The 22,310-nt window shown below is 42.0% G+C and overlaps 1 protein-coding gene across 1 annotated transcript; it reads left to right on the forward strand.

The window, feature by feature from the left end:
- The first annotated feature begins 7,734 nt into the window (after positions 1–7,734).
- Positions 7,735–20,578, forward strand: FBXO22 (F-box protein 22). The gene is made up of 7 exons (XM_018568093.1): positions 7,735–7,896; positions 11,505–11,643; positions 13,815–13,902; positions 15,377–15,472; positions 16,093–16,257; positions 18,239–18,404; positions 19,784–20,578. Exons 1-7 carry the CDS (start codon positions 7,742–7,744, stop codon positions 20,193–20,195), a joined length of 1,221 nt encoding a protein of 406 aa, XP_018423595.1. The 5' UTR covers positions 7,735–7,741; the 3' UTR covers positions 20,196–20,578.
- Positions 20,579–22,310: the final 1,732 nt, after the last annotated feature.

Raw genomic sequence — 22,310 nt, forward strand, 5'->3', positions numbered from 1 at the left:
CCCCCGGTTGTTACGCCACTGTGACATTGGACTCCTAGTGTCACCTTTCCACTGAAAAGAAGCTACTCAAGTGCAGATCGTGGTGAGGGCCCAGAAGTGATGCAATCAGCATCACCTCCGGCCCCATTTAGTGGGGAGATCAGCGCACAGATATTCACCAGTATCTCTACCTGCCGCACCTGTGATGTCGGTTCCAGGCCCTCAGGAGAGGCAGTGTAGCCTGGAAAGCAATTCATGGGGGTGTATGCTTCAGTGCCCCATGGAAGCAATCTGGCAGCAGCACAGCCACCAGAATCGCTTCCAGTGTAAAGCCACCCATTGGCTTTACACAGCTGAATAGAGTCTGTTTAGAGGGGCGCGCTGGCAGTGATGTATGGCCTATGTAGCTGGCAGCAAAAGGGTTAAACCCCCTTCCTGTCCAGGCCATTTTTCAGTATTTATTGCTGAAGTACTTTGACATTTATTCAGTCATGTAACGCCATACCAAAATGAAATTTATATAATGTTTTGGGGACAGATTGAATACCACCAAAACAAAAGCTCCTTCCCCACAGGGTTTTTTAATTTTTTACTACATAAAGAAAAAAAAGACAATTTTGAAAAAACTAAGTTATTCTTAAGTTATGTGATGAAACATTACCCCTTCATGGATCAGACAGACGCGGCTCCCCAATCAGGCAATGTAGAGGGCCGCCCGCAGTGGCCTCGGAAGAGCGAGCGGCCGACTTAAAGTGTACCGTTTACCATCTCATATGCTATCAAATAGGGTGGCTGCCAAGCCCCACTATGTGATAGCAATGAAACAAAGTAACAAAAAACATATAGTAAAATAAATTAAAAAATTTCAATGTCTCCGTGAACATAGTAATGTAAACACGCTTTGGGTGAGAATAATAATTCTAGGGCCAATATTCACAGTTAACTCTAAACTGATGCCCTGGCTTTTAACGCGTCACCGATGAACAATTTGGGGTACCCTATTTTGTCGCCGTTTCATGAGCCCATGTGATATTTAACCAGTTGACATCCGCGGTGTTAAACCGCCTTCCCATCCAGGCCATTTTTCAGTATTCAGCGCTGCGGTACTTTGACTGACATTTATTCCGAGCATGTAGCAACTTTTATTGAAACTTTTGGTTTGATAAAGAGTTGCGCTAATATCATGCAACATAAAAAAAAAAAGAGTGCAGCCTGCTTGGTGGAATACTAAGCTTCCTCCCAGTTTTAGTGGTACTGACTGTGTGGACCTGAGACTCTGGGTCTGCACTCACATAATGATAATTGCACCATTCTCTGCATTATTATAAAGTCCGCTGCACTCTCTGCACCATTGTGGGCAACCAATCAGTGGACAAGAAGTTAGAAATAAAAGGATGGTCATCTGAGAAGCCAGAAGTCATTTGAAAAAAAAAGGTAAGTATATTAAAAGTTACCATAAAATTTCATGCAGGGAGGAAGTCTTCAGGAAGGAGGTAGGGGTCGAATTGGGCTTAAAAAGAAAAGTTTAGGGCATCACTGCTTTTCCTTCATGCTAGAGTTTCCTTGACTTACAGCAAGGGTTGTGTCCAGCTAGGCTCCACATGATTTAATGGGAAGCTATTAATAATGTACATCTAAAACCTTTCCCATTATAGATTACAGAGCTGAGAGTTGTGAATGCACTTGACAACTCAGAGATACTCTCTAACAATGGTGATTAACTTACAAGGAACGTGGCCCCCGACATCACCGAGGGTCATTCATAATTAAGTATAAGTAATGCTTTAGAAGGCTGTCAGAGACTGACATGCTACAGGATATGGGCAGAAACTGCAGACATCCTACAGGAAATGGTCAGAGACCGCAGATGTACGACAGGAGATGGTCAGAGACCACAGATGTACGACAGGAGATGGTCAGAGACCACAGATGTACGACAGGAGATGGTCAGAGACCACAGATGTACGACAGGAGATGGTCAGAGACCACAGATGTACGACAGGAGATGGTCAGAGACCACAGATGTACTACAGGAGATGGTCAGAGACCACAGATGTACTACAGGAGATGGTCAGAGACCACAGATGTACTAAAATGGTCTGAGATTGCAGACATGCACAGGAGATGGTCAAATACTGTAGATATGCTTCATGGCTGTAGACATGTTACATAAGACCGCAGAGATCACTGTCATTACCACTCCATTGCACAGCAATACTTACACTCATCCTGCTGACTTATGAGATCCAAAGGCGGCATGAGAAATACCAAAGGGCCACAGTTTGGGCATCAGAGCCATAAGACACTGGGCAGTGTGTAATGACTCGCTGCCTAGCTTCTTGATTGGTCGGGAAGCCGGCCAATCAAACAGCCGGACGGCGAGTCATTTCCCGCCCAACAGCTTTCTGATGTGCCAGAAAGAAGGCTTCATGCTCCCTCGTCACCTGGTGACGAGGAAGCATGGAGCTGGCTTCCCGGCCAATCAGGAAGCTGGGTGCTGTATAATGACTTGTTGCCCGGCTTCCTGATTGGCCAGCTTCGACCAATCAGGAATCCGGGCAATGACTCATTACACAGCACCCGGCTTCCTGATTGGCCAGAAAGCCGGGTCCATGCTTCCTCGTCAATTGGTGACGGCTTCCCTGCTAATCGGGAAGCCGGGTGGCGAGTCATTACATGCTGCCCGGCCTCCCGGCTAATCAGGAAGCCAGGTGGCGAGTCATTACATGCTGTCTGGCTTCCTTAATGGGACTTCTGGTATTGGTATTCGGTATCGGCGAATACTGGAAAAAAAAAATATCGCTATTCGATACCGAAAAAACTGTATCGGTGCATCCCTATTAGTAACGATAACAAAAATATGGAAGAGCAGCATTTCACAACCGCAAACAGCTGGCCAGCCGCAGGGCTGTAGCTACCATGGGGCGAGTGAGGCACTTGCCTCAGGCGCAGCTGAGAGGGGGCGCAGCCAGGGCCGGCCTGACTGCAATCCCTTACCCCTGTTGTCATGGCGAGCATAGGGTGCCATTGGCCAAAGGAAAAACAGGAGCGGCACAGGCTCCAGCTTCTCCTCGGATCCTCGCTGCTCTCCCTGCCTGTATGGGCCGAGGACTTTGTGTCCCTCAATCTCTTTTTCTATTTCATAAGGGAAATGTTAGGGATCTGCTTAGACCCCAAATTTTTCCCTGAAACCCCCCCAACAGTACAAAAAAATAATAATAAAAAAAGAAACACACACCTCCCCCCCCACATATATACACATATTACTAGACTTGTGCAAAGACTAAAAATTTGTTTAATTACTTTCGTCAAAAGAAAATACATTTTATGCTCTTCTGGATTCGGCCACCAACACATTCCGAGCATGCGCGTCGCCACCCTGGAGTCTGGGCGCATGACGTCACATACCGCACACGTCTGTTGGGGAGCACAATTTTCTGTTCTTGCCTCGGGCGCAAAAGCTACGGCTCTGGCCAGCCGCAAATGATTTTAATTCACTTCTATGACTTAGCCACAAAAAGTGAACGCTGAAGTAATGACGTAGCACAACTTTGACCTGTAGCTGCAAAAAAATCATGTCAATGATAAATTACCAGCGACTACAGTGATTATCACATTAGCCATTTGTAGTAGCGACAAATCACTTCTACAAAATGGCCAGGGTGACTAGACCCAAACGCCTAGTATAAAGTACATAAGCAAAGGATGCACCCGACCGTGCTCCCAATTACACAGACCATAGTGGGTTTCATATGCAGTTAATGATCAGTTTATCCCACTGGTGCTTTTTTTTTTTTTTACACTCTCACTATAGTAAGACTTGAAATAGGGCTGTGAATGTGGTACTGGGAAAAGTTACTGGACTCATACACAATACCTTTCTATAAAGTATATCAAAACAAAACTCTGATTACTGTGGTATATGGTTCCCCTTTGTGTTTCCAGGTTGTTCCTACATACTCACCCTATTTCTTCTGAGGCTGTTGGGTTGATGCCTTGTTTTATCATATTTGTTGGCACTGTCCTATGGTCAGGCATTTCTGGAGCAGGGTGTACCAACTTCTCTACATGGTCACGGGTAGGTACTTTCATAAGGACACCTACGAAGCATTACTTCACAAAAAGCCCATTCTAATTGTACCCTTTTCCAATTTTAATTGGTCAGTTATATTCTTACTGAAGCCAAATGAGTCATAGCATGAGCATGGAAGTCCCCCACAATTCCTTTAACAGGTCATGTTTTTTTGTGATGCTTTCAGCCATACAAAGTGACAGTACAAAATTTCTGGAAACATGGGCACCATGCATTCATTTCTATTTCCCCTGCTCTTTTCATAAGGGCTCCCTGACTATATAACTTCTATTTCAAGCGGTGCTTCCTTCCCCACCACCCTGGAGAACTTCTCTAGGTGGTTCCATACCCAGTCACCTTGTGTGCTTTGGCATTAAATATTTATGTTGTTCTGTTTGGTTTCTTTAAGCTGAAAGCTACCAGTGTTCCACTTACAATGTCACAGATTTGTTGTGTACTCTTGAACGTCGTATGTTTTAATATACTGTATGTAGTTAACTCACTTTGGTTACGGAAGTTTACATCCACTTTCATAATGTATGTTTTGTGAAGAGCAATAAAAATGCATTGAATGAAAAATAAATCAAAATATTTCGATTGTTACATCACATTAACTGCTTGAAGACCAGGTGTTTAGATCCCCTACCTGGCCAGGCCATTTTTCAGTGTTCAGCGCTGCGGTACTTTGACTGACATTTATTCCGTCACGCAACGCTGTACTGAAATGAATTTTATACCATTTTTTGGGGACAGATAGAGCTTTCTTTTGGTGGTATTTAATCACCACTGCGGGTTTTATTTTTTACTATATTCAGGAGAAATTACTGAAAATTTTGAGAAAAAAACTTTTTTTTTACATGATGCTATAAAACAACTAATATGACCCACTTTTTTGGTAAAATATAAAAGATGGGGTCACGTCGGGTAAATAGACACCAAACATGTCAAGAAATAAAATCACATCACTAGGGATGCACTGGAATTTCAGTTAAGAATGGTATTATGGGGAAAATGCCGGTAGCACTAAAAGGGGCAAAATGCAGTGCATCCCTAGCTTCTCTCCTCCCAGCTGGGCCCTGGTCTGTGACCCCCTTCAATCCCCGCTGCTCTCCTCACTTGTGTTGGCAGAGGCAGCCGGGATCGGAGGGGGACACAGAACCAATCCAGCTGCCGGTGGCCCAGCGGAGTGTAGAGAAGCTGTCGGGAGGTGGCCGAGCGGTGCGGGAGGAGAGAAGGGCCTCCTGTGGCAGGTGGAGCATTCAGGATAGAGAGCGAAGCACAAACACTCAGCGATAACTACTGTTTGTAAATAACTTAGTACATATGAAACCTACTGTGTCCCCAGTTATGGATGAACAGGAAGTGCTCTACATCACTACCTGTTCATTAATGATTGTGGACATTGTAACTGATACTATCTCCTCAGTTTATGAATAAACAGGAAAACTCAGTATAGAGGATTCCTGTTCATTCATAACAAGGGCTGCAGAAAAAGAGATTTAGAACTCCGTGTCCTCAATCTCTTTTCCTATTTTAAAAGGGAAATATTAGAGGTCTGTTTAGACCCCTGATTTTTCCCCAAAGCCCCTGACCGTAAACTTTAAAAATTGAAAAATAAAAGAATAAAAAAATAATTTAAAACATTTTAAAAAGGCTGGGAAAAAAAAAGTAATTTTTAGTTTCGGCCTGACAAATTTTTATATTTCAGTTTCGGTCTAAAAAATTCCATTTTGGTGCATCCCTACATATCATATATTTTTTCAGTTATGAACTTATTGATACTTAGATGTAAGGCATCATCAAAAGACATTAAGGCCCCGTTCACACCTTTCCGTTTTGTAGCGCGTTCAACGCTCTATGAACGCTCTACAAAACGTACAACCATGAAAATCCCATTGTTTTCTATGGGTATGGTTCACACATTTCCGTATTTCCGCCTGTCTGAACGCCCTACAAAACGGCTGACGCCCAAACAAGTACATGTACTTCTTTGGGCCGTTTTGGAGGGCGTTTTCCATTGGGATACAGCCAAGTAGCCTTTGGAATCGCGCGACGGTCGCGCGATTTTTTTACCGCGAATCGCGGTAAAAAAAACGCGTGCCGGTCGTGCGACAGACGTGCATGCGTAATACGCCTAACCCTCTGTTACTGTGATACTGTCTATAGTCAACTCATTTCACAGTTTTCTGTATTTTCAGGACTGGGCCTAATTATATGAATAGAATTTGAATAAAATGTATCTGAAGCAGACAACTGAATTCCCCAAAAAAATGTATGCTAAACAAATATCAGTCCGATCATGTATTTGTATACATGATCAATAAATAAATATGTGTCTACAATAAGGTGACCAGATTTGTAAAATTAAATCCGGGGACATTTTTTTTTATTGGCAAATGGTTAAAAAAAAAACTATTTTTTTAGCATATTTTCCTCAAATTATAAATGCAGTGTATTTGGTGAATTTGGAAATGTCCCGGGAACATAAAATAACAAAAATAAAAATGTTATACTCACCTGATCCCTGAATCCACCAACGAGCGCAGCCTCCCGACGCCCACGCTATCAGAAGCTGCACACAACGTGACCCGGTTACTATTTAAACCGGCGCGCGTTGTAAGCAACTTCTGACAGGCTGCGCTATTAGCGTAGCAGGAGATACGCAAAATGCGCAGCCGACTTCCTCGCTATGCTACGGTAATAGCGTGTCTTCTCAGCAGCTGCACACAGTGCGCCGGTTTAAATAGTAACCAGCACACGCTGTATGAAGCTTCTGCCAGTGTGGGAGACGGGAGGCTGTGCTCGTCTGTGAATTCAGGGATCACGAGAGTATAACAAATTTTTATTCTATGTTTCCGGGGACACTTCCGGGGTCATAATTTGTCCGGGGACGGTCTCCTCAATCCGGGAGCTATCCCCGGAAATCGGGGACGAATGGTCACCCTAGTCTACAATAATTTTGCACTTAAAATAAAGTTTTGAAGTACATTTTATTGCATTGTGTATTTTTTGTAACTCACTTTAATGTCTATTTTAGATAAATTTGGATCAAATGACATGTCCTGATGAAATATAAAACCGCTAAACGTGTTGACTGCGAGCAGATTCTTAGTAACTTATTTTTGATGACGTCTCATTTCTTTGTGTCAATAAATTCATGAAGATACATGATGTTGTTTTATTGTAATTTTGATGTGATGTAACAATAAAAATGTTTTTATATATTTTATGTTAAAATAATGTGTATGAATCAAGTAATGTTTCCCAGTACTACATACAAAGACCCATTTTGCTCTATAAGATATGTCTCCTGGAGTATTATCAAGGGGGGTGCAGTGTGCAAAGAAATATGGACTTGAATTAAATGATTTGTGGATTACATTTTTGTAATAGAAATGTGGGTTGGCTATAAATGCAACAATGTAGAAATTTGTTCACAAGTTTTGTGCAAAACAGGTACTTTAATACATAAGACAAAAATAAAGTGCAATTTGGTTCCCAGCGCTGTATATGAGCGCTATACTTTCACTATCATTCCAGCCTGTAGGACAGCACGCATGCGTGCTAAACTACCCACCGTAGCTTTTCCCTGATCAAACATGGCGGCGCCTGGGTACGGCTGCGCGGTTGCCACGACAACGCACCGCTCAATGACGCCATCTCCGGCGGAAGACAAGGAAAATGTCGGAAATGGAGGTGGATGTGTGTGGCGATCTGTTGGACAATGGGCCCAGGGGCCACAGCAGCGTGGAAAACCAGGGCCACTACGTCCTCAGCACCCTGGCCGAGGTGGTGGAGAGAGTGTTCAGCTTTCTGCCTAGCAAAGCCCTTCTGATAGCGGCCTGGTGGGTCTGTGTAGCCTGTATACATGTTCTGTGCCTATGGTGTTTCAGAGGGGTCAGTGGCAGCTGTGCCAGGGAGCAAACCACCTTGTGTGATATGCTTATTATAGAATGGTCCCTGGCTTAAATATTAAGTTCACTTATTGTGGGTGCCAAGTTCCATTTGTATTATGTATTCGGATTCTTTGGAGTTTTTAATGCCATTCTATTCAATGTCCTTAATAAAAAAAAAGTGTATTTATTAGAATGCCATGATGTACCTAGCTCTCTTAGATATTAGATGGTGTGTTCCTATCTTATGAACACTGCTTAGCACAAGAATTATGTTATAAAGGTGATCTCTGTCTCATCTGGTAAGGTTCAGGCTGCTGAGCATGGTGGATGGTTATTGTATAGCCACAGCCTGTCATTTATTTGCACAGATGGGCTGTACATAACACCTGTGGCTCCCGGGAGCAGAGATCCGGGTGATTTTTTACAGTACAGAGATCTCTGTGCCTGTGTGAATGAGACCTATGGCCTTGTTCTTGTGGGCTGCAGCTTGTCTTAGAGCAATGTGTACAGCAGGCTTTGGCAGAGCTTTTCTAGCGCCTTTAAAGCAGCACTTAGCTTCAGTTTGGGGAGGTTAAAGCCTCTGCGTAAGGTCCACTTTTTGCAGTGGGCACCCCTGCCTTTTGCAAAGGCAGCGTAACAAAATAAAAACACATGTAGGGGGAGAACTTCCATGGTGACCTCATCCTGCTGAAGAGATCTCAGGGAATGCCGAATATTCCAAATCTGGGGAGCAGATGCTGCAGCGCAGTGCCGGGAAAGTCTTCTCTATGAGAGTTTGAGTAATCTACATGGTCCAGATGTTGCACCTTGTCTAGGCACTGCGGACGAAAGCTAGAGATAAAGGTAAGTATACTATCCCCTTACTTCAAGGGTTACCTGCTATTTTTTTTTTTGTCTAGGTCAGGGGTAGGCAACCATGGGTCTCCAGCTGTGCTGAAACTACAAATCCCATAAGGCATTGCAAGCCACAGGCATGACTCCCAGAGGCAGAAGCATGATGGGATTTGTAGTTTCAGCACAGCTGGAGAGCAAAGGTTGCCTACCCCTGGTCTAGGTGCTAAAGAAAAAAAAGTTATACTCACTTTACCAGTGAGCCGGCTTGTTCTTAGACCAGTCCTTGCAGCCTCTCTCCCCCTCCGCTGCAGCGGTCTAAGGTCTCGTAAATGATCACGTTCTATGCATAGGGGGGAATTTATCAAAACTGGAGTAGACAAAATCTGGAGCAGTTGACCATAGCAACCAATCAGCTTCTCACTTTAGTTTGTCCAGCTGAGATTTGAAAATGAAAGATAGAAGCTGATTGGTTTCTCATGCACAGCTGCTCCAGATTTTCTCTGCTCCAGTTTTGATAAATCCCCCTCATAGTGTATAGATGTAAGGACACCAAGGAACACTTCAATGCTGCTGCATAGGAGCAGAAAGGATTCAGAGACCAGAGAAGCAGGGAGCTGGTTCAGGTGAATATAACTTTATTTTGTAGCACCTAGACAGAAACGAGTAGCTAACCCTTCCACTGCCAGCGTTAAACGTTTTGCCTGGAGTTTTCCTTTAAAGCCACACTGCCACTGAAAACAAATCGCAGCACAAAGTTCCTGTAAAATTAATAATTAAGGTTATACATTGCTGTTCTGGCACCTGTTTGTGGAGTCTTTGCTCTGTTGTACCTCAAAGCCACGCAAAGAATCTTCATGTCTGACCCACTCAGGGTTTGTCAGATTCTTGCATCCCCTGCTGTAGTGACATTGGGGCTGGCTGGTGGGAGGGAGCCACAGAAGGCCCTCAGAAGAGTGTCAGATTGAAGATACGAACAGGGTTATTCCCAAAAGGGTGAAGAGTTTGGAGAAGCCAGGAGAAGTGAACATTCTAGGACAACATAGCTGGACTGGAAAAATACTCCAATTCAGCTCCCTTTGAAGTTCAGCTATGTTGTCCTAGATTGGTCACTTCTCCAAACTCTTCACCCTTTTGTGAATAACCCTGTAAGTGTAGCTTTGTATTGGAGCACAGAGAAGAGTCCACAAACAGGCACCAGACCAGGTCAGTGTGACCTCTGTTCCTTTATAGGACCTTTTTGTGTTTGTTTTTTCTTCTGAGCAGCAGGGTTTGTCACTTTAAACAACATGCTAGCAGGCTTCAGTACACGTCAGCCCTACTTGACGACTGTGTAAAGCCTGCTTCTTCTGCAGGAAACAATTTCTGACTTCACTTGCTGCATACTTATTATGGGTCAGTGGCTCAGTGTATTGAAGCCAGAGATAGCCAAGCAACTATGCCTGTGAAGGTTCTCATTTCTCCAGGTCATGGTATAGCTAGTAGCCGTTAGTCACGTTCACTAGACTTGTTCTGTAATGTTGAATGCACTCACCAAAACTGAAGAAGCTTCTTGGATAAGCTCCTAAACATCGTCAACAATACAGAACAAGTCCAGCTGAATGTGACTAACCCAGGGCTGGACTGATTCCAGGAGTCAGGTAGCCAATGCTCTTAAAAAGTGACAGCTGATGCCTAACTATTGAGGTTTTTTCTAGTTGTTGTCAGTGTAGCTGGCTCCTAAAAATCCCGCCGGCTCCTGGATTGGAAAGACTGGTTCCTGAATTCCATATTAATTTGTCCACTCCATGGACTAACCACGACTAGCTAAGCCAAGGAACCAGCATATTTGGAAAAAGGTTGGCCATGGTATCCCCCATATTTTTCTCAATGCAGGTTTCCTTTAAAATGCCACTGAAGTCAAAACTTCTTTTTTTTTTTTTTAGTTGTGGATGGAGGGAAGAGGGATTAGAACACCTTTTGGGTTTTTATTGCTGTCTGTGTCCCCATTACGGACATTCACCCTCTCTACTCATTCTGGTGACCGTTATAATTAGAAGTGAAAGAAAATCCTAACGTTTGGGATGTCATCAGAACAGGACAAGATGGGAAATCTTTCAAGGGCCTCTAGTTCTGGTGACCTTGCTGACCACTTATAAACAAAGATGTCCCCTGCACACCATGCAGCAATAGAGACCAGAAGTAATGGTGGTACCTGTAGTGATGTCCACGGACGGCGCCATGCACATACAGAGTAACATACAGAATTGAGGATCACCAGCACTCATGGATAAAATAACGTTGGGTATTCAACACACGTGACACGTTTCTTCAATAAAAAGAACATTTGTATTTATTTCATCCCAGGAGTGCTGGTGATCCTCAATTCTGTTTACTCTGCTGACAACCAGGAATTTCCCTCTTATTGGTGAGATTTGACTGTGTGCTTGTGGAGACACACACAGCTTACTAAGCACATACAAGAGTGGCTCCGTAAGACCCTGCAAGGGAAAGGAGCTAGCATAAAACAGGAAGTCAGGCCAGTGCTTGGAGGACCAGCTGATTTTGCAGGAAACTAAAACTTTTAAACATCAAGGAGCGGCATCCATTGTAAGTGATGTATTCAATATTTGAAATAGCATAAAAATCTTTAAGATCATTTTTTTTTATCCTTTAACAAAAGATAACAAAGTGATTATGTCTCGTGTTCCTATTCACTTCCTATAATACTCTGTTTTTGGTTTCAGTGTCTGCAGACTGTGGAGGGATAGTGCTTGGCGCAAGTTGAAAGCAAGGCAAAAAATAACATGGATCTCCTCCCTAGGAGCAGGAGACTTGGACTTGGATGGTCACTCGCTGGTCCATGTTGTGAGAGAAGAGCTTGAGGTATGACACTTTAATATGAACTCATTTGCATTGCAATTTCTGATTTGTTTAATCTTGCTACTACATCATGTCTTTGGCTTTTGTATAAACAAGGGAAGAGTATTGAAGTAGGACATAAAGGTAATAGCAAATGATTCCATATTGTAGTGAACATGTTGCTTTTTCCTCTGGGTAACAGAATAAGCAAAGTGTAACTGCAAGCATGTGCGCCGAGCTGCATGCACAACTTAGTGCACAGGTTCTGCATGCCAAGGTGAAGTAACTCCTGTGGGCATAAGTGGGGTTTGCTTTGGCAGGTGAGTCTGCCATAATGTGCTAATATGCTGTGCATACTACACATTATGGATAAAAGCACCAGGGGCCCAGTTTGTTTTTTAAACTGCTTTACTTCTCCTTAAAGTGACCCTAAGCTCAGGAGTTCAATCTTAAAAATGCATTCAAGTACCCTAACTATTAACAAAAATGTATCTTGTGTATCACTCAGCTGTAGATCCTCAAATCATCTCTGAACTGGTGCTGACCCTGTCCTTCCTTCTGGAGGGTGGCTTCTTTTGTTCCCCATGGTCCCTGTGTGTGTTGTACAGTAGCCACCGCTCCAAGCCCACTCCTGTTATAGACTAAAATAGTTTACTAATTTGTATTGACGTTGTAGTCTATCACAGGTACTTTACAACACACACAGGGAGCATGGGGAGCAAAAGTAGCCACCCTCCAGAAGGAAGGACAGTGTAGGCACCAATTCAGAGATGATTTGAGGATCTACAGACGATGTGATACACAAGATACATTTTTGTTAATAGTTATGACACCTGAATGCATTTTTAAGATTTAACTCCTGACTTTAGTGTCACTTTAAGTGTCTGAAAGCACCATGTCATCCACAGTAGCTAATTCAATTCTTTCTTTAATTCTGTATCCTGTCCTAGGAACATGAGAGAATGAATCTATTTTGGCACTATGGACAACACAGGCAAATGTGGTTTCAAACATCACTCATGCATGAGTAAATCTGGTGTCTGATAGGTAGATGGTTTTTTTTTTTTTTTTTTTTAGTATGAAGCCAGGTGTTCAGTTTAGCATTTAGCTTGCACCAGAATTTACCATACGATGCCTAGCATGTAGCCAGAAGATCCCTTTGTTCCATGATGAGCAGGAAGTTGTACAAATTGTTTTGTTCACTATCGTGACTATCTCAGAGCAAAGGGAGATGTCTATTGTATTTAGTAGACAGAGATTGCTTTAAAGTGACACTAAACTCAGCAGTTAAATTTACAAGATACATTCAAGTACCTTAACTATTAATAAAACTGTATCTTATTTGTGTAACATTTGGCTGTAGTTTGTCAAATCATCTCTGAATTGGTGCTGACACTGTCCTTCCTTCTGGAGGGTGGCTACTTTTGTTCCTCATGGTCCCCGTGTGTGTTGTAAAGTAGCCACCACTCCAAGCTCACTCCTGTGATGGACTACAATCTCACTTTTAGTTTACTAATTTGTATTGAGATTATAGAGATTGTACCGGTTACTGCTTTAGGCCTCATTCACACACAACACAAGCAAAATTGTATATTGCATATATACGAGCGTCTATGTGTGCACTATTTGCATTCCCAGAATGCATCCATCGTAATGGAAATTTTAATGAACTGTATGCACATACGCGCGTATACACGCGCAAACATGCGTATGCACGTACAATACGCAGAAATGCGCTGCCCGGACGCATCTCGGTTCCATTCTGTTTTTGCGCATATATACGCTACGCAAATATACGGCTCCATATGCGGCTATGTGTATGGAGCCATTTATTTGCATATGGTACAGTACGCGCGTATATGCGCGGCAGTGTGAATGAGGCCTTACAACACACACACAGGGACCATAGGGAATAAAAGTAGCCACCCTCCAGAAGGAAGGACAGTGTCAGCACCAATTCAGAGATGATTTGAGGATCTACAGCCGAGCGATACACAAATAAGATACAGTTTTGTATCTTATTCAGGGTATTTAAATACATTTTTAAGATTTAACTCCTGAGTTTAGTGTCAGTTTTTTGTTGTTGAAGCTGTCCATTAAATATTATTGTACTGTATGCATATCTAACATATATTGCTTGGTTTATGGTTGGATATAACTAAATGTTTAATGTTTTTTGTTTTTTTTCCTTATAGAAAATATATATTATTCCGGAAATGTTTCTGTACTTCACAGACTCCGAGTCTCTTAATGACCGTGGAGCACAGTCTGGGCCAAAGAAGCGTAAGATGGTGTAAAATACATTCATACATAGTTATTTCATGTCTGCCCATAGTAACTCTATGTCAAGCGTGTCCAACCTTTTACAATGAAGGACAACATTCATTGTATTATCGTGGTTACAGGGGCTCGGATCAATAACCAGCCAACACGTCACTTCTGTTTAGACCATCTTAAACCATTTGATGTGGGACATAAAAGCCACATTACAACATTAACTTCATGTTGCAAGAGTCTGCAAATATTACTGGATACTACTTTATCACCAGAGAAATGTATTGTTAGACTGGCATGCACCCGGTTGGAAACTTGCCTCTTCCTGTGTAGATGTGATTATGGGGGTCCTTTGTGGCTCAGACACCTGTGATTGTTGTTCTGTGGCACATAGAAAGCACCTGGGAATTCCAGTTCTTATCATAAGCTAATACAGTTATTTAGTTTAGTAATCTTACATATGTCACACTGTGCCACCAATGAGTTGATGGCTTAGGGCTATAGGTAATGAATCTGCAGGCTTTATGTTGTACAGCACTGTTCTAGTCCATGAAATGGTACACACCTCTTACAGGACATGGGTCTATGAGAGTACTGTTTTGGATGAGTTCCATGTGCAACGACTTGAGATCATAGTAAAAACCATTCATCGTAGTTCCTGGTAATGTCTCTGTGACACCCAGACGGTGGCCACTAACTGGCTTAGTGCACACATTTAGATCTGTGGTTTTAGAATTAACAAGAGTCAGAACCATCAATGAAACACCACCTCACAGCCAAAATGTGAAGAAGACACTTCTTCAGGGGTACAAGTACTCCTAAAAACGAGATGACACGGGGATCTTTACACACACATACACACACACAATAGGTTGGACTTGATGGACATATGTCTTTATTCAACCTCAAATACTATGTAACTATGTAACACTAAAGCCCAACTCCAGCCAAAATGGGATGGGATATCTCTCTGACTGGGACACAGATGAAAACAGAGTGGGTAAATATTACACAATGTTTTTGTTGTATGTGGCTTCCTGACCCAGTGACCACCATTACTTGTACTGGTATTGAAGGAACAGGAAATGGTGGAAAATCTCCCTAATTGGGCCACAGACAGAAATATACTGACATCGTTTATGATATCTCATTACAGTGATTGTGTTTTTAAGCTTTAATGTTTTTTATTTATGCAAAGGCACATCATTCGTCCCACATGCATCTAAATCAGTGGCAGCTAGAAATATGACCTACACCACATATTACAAAAATGCAGTTTAACACAAATATTTAGTTTTTGGGGTAGATGGTTGTATAACAAATAAATATGAACTTTGACTGGATCTTGGTAACCTCATTATGTTTTTGATACTCTACCTCTGATTTGCATAACCCATTCATTCTGCATGCCGCCTGAGTTATGTCTCAGTAATGTTACCCTCTCAGGGTTCTGTTTAAGTTGGCTTTTTCCTCTTTCAACCAGCCAAAAAGAAACACGGTTCAGAAACGGCATCTGCCTTGGAGAAGCTTCTACCTAGTAAATGTCAACTTGTTGGGCTTGCTACACCAGGAATTGTAGGTAATATAAACAGGTTTCATCTCCTGTGGATTTCACCTGGGTTTTGTAGTATTTTCTTTATTACAATTGACATTTGTACCAACAATAATAATTGACTGCTATTGCTCAGCTGCAGATTTTCATTGTTGGGGGTTAACGTTTATAATAATAATTTTTAATTATTTCAAGCAGTCATTGTGAATGAATCTGACCACGTCTGTTTGATCATTTTAATTTGGTTGTTATTAGGCTGTTCCAAACTTAGGAACAGCCATTAATAACCTTAGTAGCATGCCACATTCTTTCAGAATAGAAACATGTAGCTAAATGTTTCTACTCTGAAACATTTAGCAAAAAGCCGGTACACAGCGGGAACTCCTAATCCAGATCTGTACCAGCTGTCAAACGTGTCTGTAAAAGCTTAACTCTTCCCTTAATGGATGGTAACTGCTGATTCTCAACGGTTACCGGCATTGCAGATCCCCAAATAGCTGCTCACGTACGGTGTATGAGCGCAGTCATTTGGGCACTTCGTAGCGAGGACATACAGTGTACGTCTCCCATCATGAAGGGGTTAAATATTTAGATGTGATGTCACTACAGTTTAAATTTTTAATTTTCTCACTTTTTTTTTTTATCAGTTACTCCCATAGGATCTCCAAATAATCAGCCAGTGGAGATGGAAGATGGAGTGTCTGGCTTTGCACTTCTGTTCCCCAAAATCGCTGGAGTCAAAATCCAAAAATTTCAGTTCTTCAAAGACTCGAAGTGTAAAGTATTCGATGAGAGCAAACTTGAAGAGGCTGGTGAGCTGACTTTGTTTAACACACAAAATAGGAACCTATGATGTAGTACTATTGTGTGTGTATAGATAGATGGTCATGACTAGGAGCCATAGACTTTCTACCGTTGCTAATTACAAGAATCACACAAAGTTCACACAATCATGTGACTTTGGTAATGCTGATATGTGCCTATTGATCCATATAATGTTTTAATGATGAGTGCATGGAATACCACTGAATCCTATTTTGCTCATTTCTATAGAATGAACCTTGTTATTTTCCTTGCTATTGTACTGTCATATTTTTTTGCAACCATAGCTGGCTTGGCATAACTCTGATGTTGGGGTTACTAAGCAGTTATTTATTTAATAGAAAATGTGTCAGGGTTTGTGTAAAGAAGGAATATGTCCGCCATAGTGGTGCACTGTATTTAGTGGTTATATTGTGAGGTTTTTGTACTTAGTTTTTTACAACACTTTGTAGAATCTTAAAGTAAATACATCACATAGCTGGGCATTTAAGCTGAACAAAAAAGACCATCTAATCAGAGATTATCTTCTCTGGAAACCCCTGTCAAAGTCGAGATGACTAGCAGATCCGGGGTTATAGGCAGCTGACGTTTTATGCTAATCTAGGCTTTTCTACCTAAAGGTGAGCTTGAGCCAGCCACCTCCCACCATCTAAGACTGTTGGTCTTAGGTGTTCTTATGGCCAATAATTAGGCTTGGGGCCAAGCTCCATTTTTACAGTAGAAGTTACAATCTGCGTACAACTTCAGCTTCTGAATTCACTGATCATCTACAGCTCTGTAGTCACGGATCATTTTGTCATGTCATTTTTACTGAAGGTAGCCTGATTATCTAAAAGGAAAGTCATATTTACCTTTTACAGTGGATGATGAGCCAAATCTTTGCTCTCTTGAGGAGCTAAGGTTGCTACAGCTATCCAACGCTTTTATGTCAAATAGCATGTCCCCAGCAGGCCGCTGGGGTTCCTCCTGCCAGCTCCTGTGCCACTACTGCAGTGACATAGCTGCTGGTAGGAGGAACTACAGAACACAGTGTGGGGAAACGCCATCTGACACATCAAGAAGTGTTGGATAGCAGCAACTCCCTTAGCTCTTCAATAGTGTGTAGATCTGACCTGCTGTCTGGCAGAAGTGTAAGTATTAAATAGGGATGCACCAATACCATTTTTTTTTTTTTGGTATCGAGTACCGATATTTATTTTTTGTTACTGGTGGATACCGGTACTTCCGCAAGCATGGAGCCGGCTTTCTGGGCAATCAAGAAGCCGGGCGGCAGGTACAGGTGAAACTCGAATAATTAGAATATCGTGCAAAGTTCATTTATTTCACTAATGCAACTTATGCGGTGAAACTAATATATGATATAGACTCATTACATGCAAAGCAAGATAATTCAAGCCGTGATTTGTCATCATTGTGATGATTATGGCTTACAGCTCATGAAAACCCCAAGAACCCCAAATCCACAACCTCAAAAAAGTAGATTATTACATGCAATCAATAAAACAAGGATTGTACATAGAACAATATCTGACCTCTGAAAAGTACAAGCATGCATATGTACTCAGTACTTGGTTTGGGCCCCTTTTGCAGCACTTACTGCAATTACTTTTGCACGATATTCTAATTATTTGAGTTTCACCTGTAATTACATGTTGCCCGGTTTCTTGATTGCCCAGGAAGCCGCATGGAGCCGGCTTCTCGGCCAAACAGGAAGTGCTCAGGGATGTTCCCTCGTGGGAAATCTCCCTCTGACCGGAAGTCAAAGCACTTGGACGAGTACTCCCCCAAATACTCTGTATCGGCACCTATACAGATATTAGTATCGGTGCATCCCTAGTATTAAACTTCCTCTTTACAGGGTCCTTGTGTTTTATATCTTTACTGTGGTAACGGGGTTGCTTTATGGCTGATTACAGCAGTATAGTTTGGCTTCTGAATTTTCCTCTTAAGTTTCTTAATTGTGGTTTACAGGTCTTAAAAATAATCCAGACCTGCGTGTGGTTCTGATCTTTGGATACAACACATGGAAACATGGAGCTACCCGTTTCTTACATCAAGTCTTAAACCCTCTGAATGAGAAAAGTATTATCATTGCTGGGGGCCAGGTTGAGTACCTTGCATCATTTTCCTCACAGGTGTAAGTATTCTTTGTTAGATTAGTATATATGTTAACTTTTTTTTTGAGTAGAAGTATCATTTTCTAGCGGTACCCCCAAATGCTTGTAATGCAGGAGGTCATTCTACACCCATGCAGCAGAGCAGACACATTTTGCCAGGAAACTGCCATTTCAATTACCTAATTTAATTTTAATGTGCATGATAGTATCCTAGGAACAATCTCAACAGGATAAGAAGGAAGTTTACACAACTCTTATGCTTTATTGTATGAGTAGTCCAGCATAATGGATCACTTCTTTAACTGACACTGAAACTTCATGATTAAAGGGTCTATGTTCCCAAAGCAGATGTTATGGGTTGATGCTGATGAATCCTTTTCCATTTTATATCTAGTCCACTTAGAATTACCTAGTGTAGCCCCTCATCCCATATTTTGAAATCCTGCTTCAATAGAAAGTCCAACAAAAGTACAAGATGGAGCCTCCTCTAACTCAGCATTTCTCAATCTTTTGTCGGCTATGGCACTCTTTAGAAGTATGCAACATTTCGAGGCACCCAGTTCTAACAGGAATGAAAAAATATCTGGGAGATCTTTCTTATTTGAGATGGGGATCTGGTATGGATTTTAGGGTGGGACCCCATGCAAAAGCACAAAAAAGTGCCCCCCCCCCCCCTTCACATCCTCATTAGAACCCTCCTTTTACATTAGGAGGCTGTTTAACATCAGCAGCCCCCTCTTTTCACATAATAGTTACTTCCTATCACAGTAGGAGCCCTCCTGCACATCAAAGGCATGATGCTGCATGAAAATTTTGAGGCACCCTTGTTGAGAAAGGCTGCTTTAACTTACTGCATCGGATGGGTGTAACTGGGGACATTGCCAGTGGAGTCCCAAAACTTTAATAATGCAAAGGTTGATTAAGACCCCCAAAACTATAATAATGCGCCGGTTGATTAGGACCCGTATCTGACATATAATTTAGGGTAGGTTCACACCTAGGTGATTCAGATGCCTAGCTGTTTTCGCGCGACTGTGAAAACCATGCGGTTATCAATGCATAGAGATGTCAATGGGACCCAAACCGCTCCTGCACCTTTTCGCACGACAGGCGATTTCGTCCACGAAACAGCAAAGGTGTGAACAGACTCCATTGACTTCAATGTGAATGTGTTTTGCGCAATAAATGTGTGAACCTAGCCTTAGTGGACTGACTCTTTAACCACTTGACCTCTCAACACCTGTATTCCTCCTATGGACCAGAGCAACTTTTACATTTCTGCCATGGGCCTGTTTATTTGGCAATAAATGTGTCATTGCTTAGGGTTATAAAGTAATACATATAATATTTGGTGATAGTGCCTTTCAAAATTGATTTTTATTTTTCATCTACATTTTAGAAATCCTCAGGGAACAGACTGTATTGGTGTAGTTGGCCTGGCACTGAGTGGACAACAGATCCAAGGAGCCACAGTTCTACTGGACCAAGATGTCTATGATGAAAAGACCGCGGACTCTGCCATGCAGCGCCTTAAAGCTGCCAGTATACCCACAGAAAACAGCGTGGGGCTCATGTTTGCATGCGTTGGCAGAGGAGAGCAGCACTACAAGAAGAAAAATGTTGAAGCAGACTCTTTTCGGAAGCACTTTCCCAATGTGCCTTTGCTTGGTTTCTTTGGCAATGGCGAGATTGGCTGTGACAGGGTAGTGGGTGGAAATTTTACACTGCGAGAGTGTAACGATGAAAAGGACAACCTTTTACATGGATACACAACAGTGATGACATTAATTCATTTTGGACCATCAAAGTAGTACCCACTATTCCCAAAAGTGGTAGCAGATGGATGATGACATTACCAGACCTATAATCGGGGTTCTCCACATTACTGCCAGCAATGTGGGCTAGTGTGTGCCAGTCACCACAAGTGATACTGCCTCAAATGAAGAAATGGTTCCTTTGTCAAGTTCTAATAATTCTCCTTCAGTGACTTTAATAAATGTGATGCCTTTATTGCTTTATTATAATTAAGCAGCCACCAGTATTCTCAGTGTCTGTCTGTATGAATATATGTATATCAGATATTCGTTAATTTGCTTTTAGAATATATGATGCGTATAGGTAATGATTACAGAGAGAGGGAAATACAGTAACCCATTTCCAAATAACTATTATGAAAAATTCAAACCAGATCATTCAGATTGCAGATGTTTACTAATGCTTTGGGGTTAAATTGTTCCCTAGATAGGGGCTTGAGTAAGCATAGACTTTAGCACAGTTACTCCGAGACCAATCGGATACCTTGTAGCGATTCCTATTAAAAGAGAACTATGGGGTTAGGGCTTTTCCCCATAGTTCTCCTAAGGGTAACGGGAGGACATATACTAGCGTCCTCCTGTACCACTGAGATACCGGAACGGATCCCGAAAATGCTGTCTGGATTCACCCAGCTGCGTGATTGACAGCTGGCTCTGCCTATCTAGAGGCAGAACCAGCTGTACCCTCCCCCGTCCGTTCCGCCACTTGACGCTGGAGGATCAGACAGGAGGGGGGGGGAATGCCTGCAGGGAGCCGTGAGCGACAGTCACGGCTCTCTGCTGTGACAGGATCGAGAAGTTAACGAGCGCCGTATGTGTTCACTCCCCGATCTACTGAGCCGATCTGTGACAGTTTCATTGTCACAGGTCGGCTCAGATCATGAGGTGAGTGAAAAGCACTCACCTCATAGTTCTCCTTTTAAAAGGCGAAAAAAATTAAAAAGTGAAAATCTCGCCTCATAATTCTCCTTTAACTAAATAATGAATTCATATTGGTTGCTGTGACCAGCTCCTCCATTTTTACTCTTCTTTTTTTTTTTCTTGGTTTGCTGCTAATTTTTTACATCCCTGCTATTTGAGATGCACCGATACTAGTATCAGTGCCGATACCGAGTATTTGGGCGAACACTCGTACTCGCCCAAATGCTCCCGATACTTATCTCAATTTCGGAACTTCCGGGATCAGGAAGCCAGGCGGCGAGTCATTACCAGCCCCCTGGCTTCCTGATTGACCAGGAAGCCGGCTCCATGCTCCCTGGTGACTAGGGAACATGGAGCTGGCTTCCCGGTATCGGTGCTATAATATATATCCTATGTTTTCTAACAGGAGTCTGTTAAAATAAAAATGTAGGCCATTACATTACTGCTATGTTTGCAGGGTACAGGATGACAGGTTCACTTTATTATATATTATCATTATCCTAATGTTCCTAAACTTCATTTACAATCTGTTTTTAGTTTTATTCTCAAAACCTAAATCAAACCTACCTAAAGGTTGATTATGTTACAGCAAGCAGTGCTAAGATTCAAACCTTTGTTTTCCCAAACTCTGAATGCATTCTCTTCTGGAAAATGCCCTTAGAATTGACTTCCCCTTCTGTAAGCATTGTAAAACCGGCAAAAAAAAACACTTTACAGGACTGTTTTATCAACAACTGGTTGGCAGAGGGCAACAAAAAAAAACGGTTATTCCCCAATATAAAATCTTGTATTTTGCAGTAGTTAAGACTTGCCAGCATTTACAGCACCTGAGATATTAAATACACTGGAAGAAGTGAGAGTATACAGTATGTTGCCAATAGCAATCAGGTTTAACCCGTCTTGGAAAATTGTCAATTTTTGTGCATTTTTATATTTGAATGTTATTGTTTATATTACATAATTGACATGTTCTATTTATGTGGCCAGGATGTTATTTCTGCTTTAATTGTATTTACAATTAACAGTCCTGATAATTCTTTCGATCTATAATTTTAGGATGCTATGTGCAGTCTTCAAAGTTATCCTAAAAGAAGATAATAAAGAAACAGTTTTTCATTATTCTAGCCTTCTGGTTTGCTGTGAAAACCAATAATGCTTTTTCAGAATCAGTCTTTTTTTTTTTTTTTTTTT

Source organism: Nanorana parkeri, unplaced genomic scaffold (genome assembly GCF_000935625.1).
Source record: "Nanorana parkeri isolate BGI_ZX_2015 unplaced genomic scaffold, ASM93562v1 scaffold1136, whole genome shotgun sequence".
NCBI lineage: Eukaryota > Metazoa > Chordata > Amphibia > Anura > Dicroglossidae > Nanorana > Nanorana parkeri.

Coding starts and splice junctions, on each gene's coding strand:
- FBXO22 (XM_018568093.1), top strand. CDS start 7,742: ATGGAGGTGGATGTGTGTGGCGATCTGTTGGACAATGGGCCCAGGGGC. Junction 7,897..11,504: donor GCCCTTCTGATAGCGGCCTG/GTGGGTCTGTGT, acceptor TTTTGGTTTCAG/TGTCTGCAGACTGTGGAGGG. Junction 16,258..18,238: donor GAGCAAACTTGAAGAGGCTG/GTGAGCTGACTT, acceptor TGTGGTTTACAG/GTCTTAAAAATAATCCAGAC.